Source organism: Gopherus evgoodei, chromosome 5 (assembly GCF_007399415.2).
Source record: "Gopherus evgoodei ecotype Sinaloan lineage chromosome 5, rGopEvg1_v1.p, whole genome shotgun sequence".
In the NCBI taxonomy this organism is placed as follows: domain Eukaryota; kingdom Metazoa; phylum Chordata; order Testudines; family Testudinidae; genus Gopherus; species Gopherus evgoodei.
The window spans coordinates 14,110,366-14,119,572 of record NC_044326.1 but is presented as its reverse complement, the minus strand read 5'-3'; the positions used below and the strand labels follow the sequence as shown (position 1 = coordinate 14,119,572).

At 45.0% G+C, this 9,207-nt stretch overlaps 1 protein-coding gene across 1 annotated transcript in view; it reads left to right on the top strand.

The window, feature by feature from the left end:
* Positions 1 to 122: 122 nt before the first annotated feature.
* RMND5A (required for meiotic nuclear division 5 homolog A) overlaps positions 123 to 9,207 on the top strand; it is a 38,100-nt gene continuing 29,015 nt past the window's right edge. The window contains exons 1-2 of the mRNA XM_030563090.1: positions 123 to 423; positions 8,663 to 8,805. Coding sequence (XP_030418950.1) covers positions 282 to 423; positions 8,663 to 8,805 — 285 coding nt within the window. The 5' untranslated portion in view covers positions 123 to 281. The remainder of the gene's footprint in view (positions 424 to 8,662; positions 8,806 to 9,207) is intronic.

Genomic DNA, 9,207 nt, shown 5'->3' with positions numbered 1-9,207 from the left:
CTGTTTTACATGGAGCTTTTCTCAGGACCCCGGCTGTCTACCATGCAGCCTGCACAATAATTGCCTGAGGACCCCGGGTGCCTAGTACAGTGCCTGCGCAGCGAGTGCGCCCGCTGCCGCTGAGGACCCCGGCTGCCTGTGCGTTGCCTGCACAATAACACTGCTCAGCCAGCCTCAGGTAGAAGTTCCAAACAAAATTCCGCCCGGCGAGCGGCGGGGAGCCCGGCGGCAGCAGGGAGACCCGGCCTGAGGGAGCGGGGGCCCCGCCGCGCTCGCTCGCTATGGATCAGTGTGTGACGGTGGAGCGGGAGCTGGAGAAGGTGCTGCAGAAGTTCTCCGGCTACGGGCAGCTCTGCGAGCGGAGCCTGGAGGAGCTGATCCAGTACGCGGGGGGGCTGCGCCGCGAGATCCTGCAGAGCGAGAGTACGTGCGGCGCGCCGGGCCGGGCCGGGGCTCGGGCAGCTGCGGGGGGAGCTACCCCTCAGCCTCGCCAGAGAGCCCGCCCCTGGTTCTCCTAACCCCCGCCCCGATCCTGGTTCTCTCCAAACTCCCCCCAGATCCCGGTGCTCCCCAGGCTCCCCTTCCCCCCAGATCCCGGTTCTCCTAGCGCCCGTTTCCCCCCGAGATCCCGGTTCTCCTAGTGCCCCTTCTCCCCCAGATCCTGGTTCTCTCCAAACTCCCCCCAGATCCCGGTGCTCCCCAGGCTCCCCTTCCCCCCAGATCCCGGTTCTCCTAGTGCCCCTTCCCCCCCAGATCCCGGTTCTCTCCAGGCTGCCCTTCCCCGTCGATCCCGGTTCTCTCCAGGCTCCCCTTCCTCCCAGATCCCAGTTCTCAGTTCTCCTAATCCCTCTTTCCCCTCCAGATCCCAGTTCTCCTCAAACTGCCCCCAGATCCCGGTTCTCCTAGCCCCCTCTCCCCCCCCAGATCCTGGTTCTTTCCAGGCTCCCCTTCCCCCCAGATCCTGGTTCTTTCCAGGCTCCCCTTCCCCCCAGATCCTGGTTCTTTCCAGGCTCCCCTTCCCCCCAGATCCTGGTTCTTTCCAGGCTCCCCTTCCCCCCCAGATCTCGGTTCTCCCCAAACTCCCCCCAGATCCCGGTTCTCCTAGCCCTCCTTCCCCCCCCCCAGATCCTGGTTCTTTCCAGGCTCCCCTTCCCCCCAGATCCTGGTTCTTTCCAGGCTCCCCTTCCCCCCAGATCCCGGTTCTCCTAGCCCTCCTTTCCCCCCCAGATCCCGGTTCTCCTAGCCCTCCTTCCCCCCCTAGATCTTGGTTCTCCCCAAACTCCCCCCAGATCCCGGTTCTCCTAGCCCCCCTTTGTCCCCCAGATCCTGGTTCTCCTAGCCCCCTTTCCCCCCCAGATCCCGGTTCTCCTCAGCCCTCCCCAGGCTACCCCTCCAGATCCCAGTTCTCCTAGTCCCCCCTCCGCCCCCCGATTCCAGTTCTCCTAGTCCCCCCTCCGCCCCCCGATCCCAGTTCTCCCCAGGCTCCCCCGATCCCGGCTTCTCAGCCCCTTCACCCCCCCATCCCGGTTCTCTTTGGTCCCCCATCTGCTCCCCTCCCCGATCCCGGCTTCTCGGCCACTCGCTCAAGTGATCCCCCAATCTTGGCTTCTCTTCAGACCCCTTCCCAAGACATATCTCTAAGAAGCTTTGGGGGTCCACTTTGTCTGTGTTTGCTCACACCCCCTGTCCCCACAGAGCGCCAGAGCCCCCAGCTTCTCCCCCCTCTACCCCCAAAGTCCCGGTCTGGCTTCTCCTTGGGCCCCCTTTTCCCAGCCCCAGCAGCCCCCTTCACCACCACTACTACCACCATCGCCCCTTCCCCATTTGGAACAACTCCCTGGGGCTGCGGTGTCTTCCCCCCCCCCCGTCTTGGCCTCATCACCCCCAGATGCTGTGATTTTTAAGCACTCAAGGAAAATGAATTAGCGATTTCATAAACAGAATGTAAAAGGGGAAAATTCCCAGCCAGTCAAAACATGTAAAAGTTAAAGGAAACTGTTTTTAGACAAACTTCCTTCTTTCCTTTTCTTCCTTTCTCTTGCCTATACAGTGTTCATAAAGGGAAACAAGCCTTTGTTTACAGTTTCTGAGATGGTATTAAATGCCCTTGTAAGGGGAAATGTGACTCACAGCAGTTTAGTGAAGAGGTTACAACCATGTTTAAATTTAGACCCTGTCCACACTTTATAGTTAACAACATGCTAACAAGAGTATTTGAGCACCATTGTTGCTAGTAGTAGTGTGGGGTTCTAGCAGAGTTTTTCTGACCTGCTAGGGTAGGGAGACAAGGTGGGTGAGGTAATATATTTTATTAGACCAACTTCTGCATGCTGCAAGGACAGGGGCATTTTTCTGTTTCCCTGACCAGTTAAAAGAAAGAAGCAATCCTTCTTCATGCTCATTCAGGGAAAATATGCAGATTTCTGCTACCCTCTGAACTTAAACAACTTTGTTGCTATCCTGGATCTAACTGTAGCATAAACATAGACTTATTTGGGTGATGGAGGAGGTTAGGACTTCTGGTTGTGGGGCTGAGTTGGGACAGACATTGGTCCATTTTGGGTACGCCTACTCATTCTTTAATGACTAAAAACATTTATTCCTGGTTAGGAGATTCTGCTGTGTCATCTTTATATTTGTCAATATGTTTATATCTTTATTATTTTGCATTGAGTAATAATGAGATTAGTCACTGCTATTGAAAGAGCAGTCATAAAAGCCAGGCTGGGTGACATAAACAACAGATTTATTGGATTTTCTGGGCTAGATTTAATGGGGCTTCAGATGAAGATAAACATAGCCCCCTAAGTATTATATTTGCAAATAATATTTAGCACTTTCAGCGTGTCATATACCAGCTCTTTTTAAACGTGAACATGTAAACCTTGCAAAATCCCTGAGAGGTAAGTAACTCAGTATTTATACATGTAATGGGAGGGAGTGGTGAGACAAGTCATGTGGTTTACCCACTGCCATAGAAGAAGTGAGTGATAGATATGTGATTAGGATCTGGGCATTCCTGGCTCCCAGTCCCGTATTTGCTGTCACTGTGCTCAAGAATCCAAGAGTTGTATTTGTTCTAGTCCCATGTAAATGCAGCTGCATAACTTTACTTGCATTGATGTCAGTGGGATTACTCATGTGAGTAAAGTTAGATGTTGGCAGGATCAGGGCTGTTATTTATATATGGCAGTTTACAGAGAGACTATAGAGGCAGGCCCTGTTCTGATGATCTTACAATTTAGGTATTTGTAGAAGTCCAGTCCAATATAGGCAGTAGAGTCTTCATTCTGTGAGAAGTTCTTAAACAGCTGTTAATCCTCTTGTTCCAGCTGTACATTTTTTCAAGGGTTGATGGATCAGAAATTCCTAGTGGCATTATCTACCAGAAAATAATTCTTTAGAGAATCTTCTTCTTTGGAAGTACGTTTTTAATAATCCCTCATATTTTTTTCAAGCTGTCCAGGCAGGTAAAAATTAAATTAAATCTGTTCCTTCTGCACCCTCTTTTATCGGTCCACAATTCAAAGAATTTTTTTGTTGTACAAAACGGTTTGACTAAGTGGCCAGCACTTTGTATGTTTATTTATTATTTAGCGTGTGCATAGTTGTCTAGCCAAGTGATGGCCTCTTCGGTGGTGTGATGCTGCTCTTCTAGGCCACCGCTGAACCTGGTCAGCAGGCATTCATCGACAATGTGCGTCGTCGGCTGTGTTGTGCCGCAGCTGCTCAAAGGGCTGTTACGAAGGTCCCAGTGATACTAGTTGGCTGCACAGAGACCATGCCCGATCCAGAACCTATTCAACCATTGGCACCTGGGCAGGTCAAAACCAGGCGGGCAAATTGTGGGGTTGGCAACGAGGGACTGGTTGGGATTTATAACAAATATCCATTCCTCTGGCCAGAGTGTTACCACCCTAACATCCTGACGTGGCAGATGAAACCATAATGGGCAACGTGACGGCAGACGTGCAGCTGGTGGTTTAAAAAGGTGGTTGTGCAGCAGCAAGCTTGAGTTGGCGCCTACTTTCTCCAGTAACTGGCCAGTGGCAACCTCTCGTCTGATAGGAGGAGGAGAATTATTGCTCAGAACTGGGAGCCAGGGGCGTGGAGTCGGACGCAGGGTGCTGGAGATTATATACTTGGCAGTGTGTAACTGTGTATTCACCAGTTTGGTGTGTAATGGTCAACTCCAAACTGGTGTGCAGTACTCTGCCACTGAATTCGAGGTGGCAAGAGCTGACGTCCACAGAGTTGGAGCACGAGCACCCCATGACAAACCTGATGGTTTCCTAAGAAGATTGTTGCACCTCTTAACTTTAGCTGCTGTCTTCTTCAGATGGGCATGGTAGCTCAGTGTGTGATGTAAGGTCACACCTAGGTAGAACGGTTCTACTTCATGCTTCACCATCTAACCATTCAGATAAACATTCAGTTTTCAGGTTGCGCTGGCTTGATGAAGATGGAACAAAGTGGAGATTGTTTCTATGATGCTTGGCTGGAGGTGCCAAGTCTTACAATAGTCATCTAACTTTATCATGTCCGGGTTTAAGGTGGCATCAAGCTCATGAAACGTCCAGGCCTGGGTACCGAAACAGATGTCGTCTGCCTAAATGAACTTTTGTGACTCTGTTGTTGGCAGGTCATCGATGTAAAGGTTGAACAGGGTTGGAGAAAGCACAGAGCCCTGGGATAACCCATTGTTCTGTTGTCTCCAAGCACTCGTCTTCTCCCCCATATGGACTCTGAACTGCCTATCATGGAGGAACAGTTCAACGATGCCTGTAACCCAAGGTAGCAGGACCCCATGATACCTTCACGAGCAGGCCAGTGTGCCCTATCTTATTGTACGCCGCTGTTAGATCAATGAAAACAGCACCCGTCTTCAGGTTTCTCTGGAAGCCATTTGAACAGATGTGGTCAGTGCAAGTACTTGATTGCATGTGCTACGGCCTCTGTGAAAGACAGCTTGGTGAGGGCTCAAAATTCTCTCCACATCAGGTAATATGAGCTGTAGGACCAAGCACTCCAGTACCTTGAAACGCACCGATATGTTAAAGACAATCAATAAAATATACATCTTAGAAATTAAGACTCTTATCCTCCAAGGAGAGTTGTGTGGTATGACCCTCCTGCTTACAGTGGGTCTCATTGACCTCAGTGAGGTTCTGCTTAGCCAGAAAGATCAGCCTAGAAGGATCCCTTTGTGGGATCCAAGCCTCTTACCTATTCAAAAAACAAAACACTCTTGTATGTCTTTACTGTTCTGTGACTGTGTCCCCACTGTGCTTCTTTTCTAGACCTTTAGCAAGGCTGGTGCTATCTTTTTTCATATTTTGAAAAGGGCCATGTATGTTGTTGGTACCTAATGAATGAGCAATGTGAATGTGAATATTGCCATTGCTTAGTAAACACTTTGGAATAAAGTAAGAGGTGTTTACTGTGCAGCTTCAGACAGTTTGGGGACATTATAAAGCAAGCTTTTTGGATAGCAAAATTTCCAATTTAATTTTCACTAGTTGTTTATAACTTTTTAAATAGGACAAGGTGTTCAAGCTTTGTTCTTGTTATTAGTAATTTATCTTATTGCTTACGTTCTCATTTTTACCACATAATTATAATCAATTGGAATATAAATATTGTACCTACAATTCAATGTATAGTATATACAGTAGTATAAACAAGTCATTGTATGAAATTTTAGTTTGTACTGAATCCAGGGTGGATTTGATTTAAATCAAATTGATTTAAATCACTAGTCAGGAAGACTTGATTTAATCATGGCTTTTCTACATAAAAGTGCATTCGTGTTGGTTGTTATAACCTTAATACATATTCTTCACAACTCAGAGATAGATGTAGGTTTCATTTTTGGAAGGTATACACTATACATTTTTAAACAGATTTATTTTGAAAACTTTTCAGATTACTTTTACAGCGATATCAGAAAATGAATGATTGTTTGGTTATTTCATTTATCAAAGGTAATGAAGCAGATATTTATGAAGTCATTGGGACGTGAACTATTTCCAAATCAACAGGTTAATCATTAATATTTGGAGGATTTTCTTGCCATGCTGTATTAGGAGAACATCACCAGACAGACATTTAGATTGTTTTATTTAACTAAAACAACAACATTAAGTATTCTGGATTTTTTTCTCCAACTGCAAACATATAATACTTTAACAAAACAAGCACATGTCCATCACTTCTCACATTTATCTCCAGACTTCTTCTCCTTGTCCAGATCTATTCCACCCCCAATAACCTTCTATTCATTGAACTTTTTGAAACTTTGCACTTTTAGAGAGAGGTAAGGGATTGACTCTGTGAACACATATTTGGAGAGGGACAATAGGGTTGAGGTCTGTTATGTCTCACCTCTATATATTATTTGTTTATTTAAAGACGTTTTTGCTGTTAACAAGCATGTTATCTCTGGAGACACAAATCCACAGTTTGAGAACTGCAAAACTAAGCATCTCCGATGGTATCTTCTAGACTGAGCACTGAGTCCCATTGGGTAGATAGAAAGATTAATTTAAATAATCTGAACAGAAGGCTGTGGAACCCCATTAGATTGGGTCCCTAATCCATGAACTATTGGAACTCATTTACAAAACTTTTCTTGAACATTACATGAATATATTGTCGCATACTGTAGAATTAAAATTTATAATCTCTATTCCATGATGAAATATCTTTGAGCTATAATGTATCTTAATTAAAACTATCTTTAGATAGGGTTTTTCCTCAAAAAGCATTTTATCATGGTAGTTGCATTTTGTTTCTCCTCTCGCCACACTTGCAACTCCTGTGATGGCAGTTTGTTGTGCATGTTGTAATGCCTGAAATATCAGAAGAGAAACTGGCTGAGTAACACTCTGCTCCAACCAACAGTAATTCAGGACGTAGAATGATAAAAGAATAGGAATTAAGATTAGGGGTTGCTTCTTGATCCTTGTTTTATTAAATATTGTGGAACTATTAGGATCTCATCCTTTTAAATATTTCTCCTGGGAAGGATTTATGGGAAGCTAGGACTGTTAAGAAAACTATTCTTGAACTGGTTGTTTACTTCAGCCATCACTGTGTACACTACCTAAGGGATATTTTAACACAGACTTGAGCATGTGCCTGATTGAGTGATGTAACTCGTAGAATGATCTGGGCGGAAGCAGTGATGAGAAAAATCCTCTCATTAGCAATAGGTTCTGACACGACTGGAGGAGAAAGTATTCCTGAATCTGGGATCCGAAAGTGGGACTGAAGCAGAACACTGAAGAAAAAAAGTCCATTTCTCCAACTGTGACTGTTTAACCCATAGGGAAACTGAGGCATAGACAGTGTGAGTTGCCTGAGAGATACTAGGATTAAGTTTAGGGGTTCTCAAACATTTTCATATTTATTATTTTATACATAGAGTGTGCCTCCTCCCCTCCAACGGGTGATCCCATAACATTCCTGTGGCAGCTATTGAAACTGATGCAATGGACTATCTGGAAAGGAACAATGTATTTTTAGCTGTCACATGTGATTTAGCAACTGGAAATGAGGAAATCCAGCACAGTGTGACGAGATAGTTCTTTGTGGACCACCAGCTTGTGCTCCATGGCCCAACTCTGCTCTTTGAATCAGTATTTGAGATCTGTTGGTTTAATTATTTAGGGTACGTCTTCGCTACCCGCCGTATCGGTGGGTAGCAATCGATTGCTCGGGGATCGATATATCTCGTCTCATTTAGACGCGATATATCGATCCCCGAACGCGCTTGTATCGATTCCATAACTTCACCAACCTGAACGAAGTTGCGGAATCGACAAGGGGAGCCGCGGACTTCGATCCCGCGCCTTGAGGACGGTGAGTAATTCGATCTTAGATACTTCGACTTCAGCAACGCTATTCACGTAGCTGAAGTTGCGTATCTAAAATTGATTTTCCCCGTAGTGTAGACCAGCCCTTAGACATGGGATTGTGAGTTAGAAGATTTAGAACCTGAATTGTATTGCTTTGCACTTTGTTTTGAATGTAATATGCTACCAAATCAGAGTGGTAATACTGGGCACTCACTTTGCACTGGTATACATAGCTATAAAAGGTACAGGGCAACAATGAATTGAGTCTTTAGGTTCTAATTCTGGACTGTGTGTGTGCGTGTGCGTGTGCGCGCATACAATAATGTAATGCCTAGCCCTAGTACATCCTCAAAGAACTGCACAAATGAATGCTGATCCTACGGTGAGGGTAGAAATGATACCCCAGTACGTTCTGTGAGGAAGGTTTGGTTTAATGTTAGTGCTTTGAGATCCTCTGGTGAAAGGCACTAGAAAGTCCAATTTATCGTTAACCTTGAATTCATCAATTTAAAAAAACTTATTCCATTCAGGAGAATTTGTACCTGCCATAGCAAAACCGGGACTGGCATCTTAATGAAGTTATCCCATATCCTATAGGTTTTATTTTTTTTTAAACGGTGTTTAGCTGATGATACTTTGCCTACACTTTCTAAAGATTGGCTTTTGACTTTTTTTTTTTCCAGAGCTTTTCACTCTTCCAGTACCATTTTCATCTTTTATTATCTTCACCTATTTGGGAAGGATTTAGCATTATCATTTGTTTATAATAAAGTTTGTAATCAATTTTCTTGTCTTCTGCTTAGACCAAGATGGAGCCTTGTCAGGGACCATTTCCCTTGTTATGACACAGTGCTGTAAAAGAATAAAAGACACAGTTCAGAAATTGGCCTCAGATCATAAAGACATTCACAGCAGCGTTTCCCGAGTCGGAAAAGCCATTGATAAGGTATTTACGTTATGAGTTTTATTGTGTTGAAACTTGTTAAGTATTTTTTCCCCTGTATTTTATAGTATATAGTCAACCCAGCTATATTTGGAATCAGAAGGTTGGGATTAAATCCTGGCCCAATAATTGGAAAAATTCCATGGACTTCAGCAGCGCCAGGATTTTATCCCTGTGTATAAACTAATCTTCTGAAAGTTCAGACCACTCTGTATGGAGACTGTCCCCCTTTCAAGCATATTAACAAGAAAAAAATGCCCATTAGCATATATAGGATTAATAGTTCAATGTCACCTTGATCATCTTAATCGATCAGTCCTTCAGCCCTTGTATAGATTACGCCGACACAATACGTCTTCCATTGTTCTCATATCCTGGCCTTCCTTCTCCATGTGCAGCCATGTC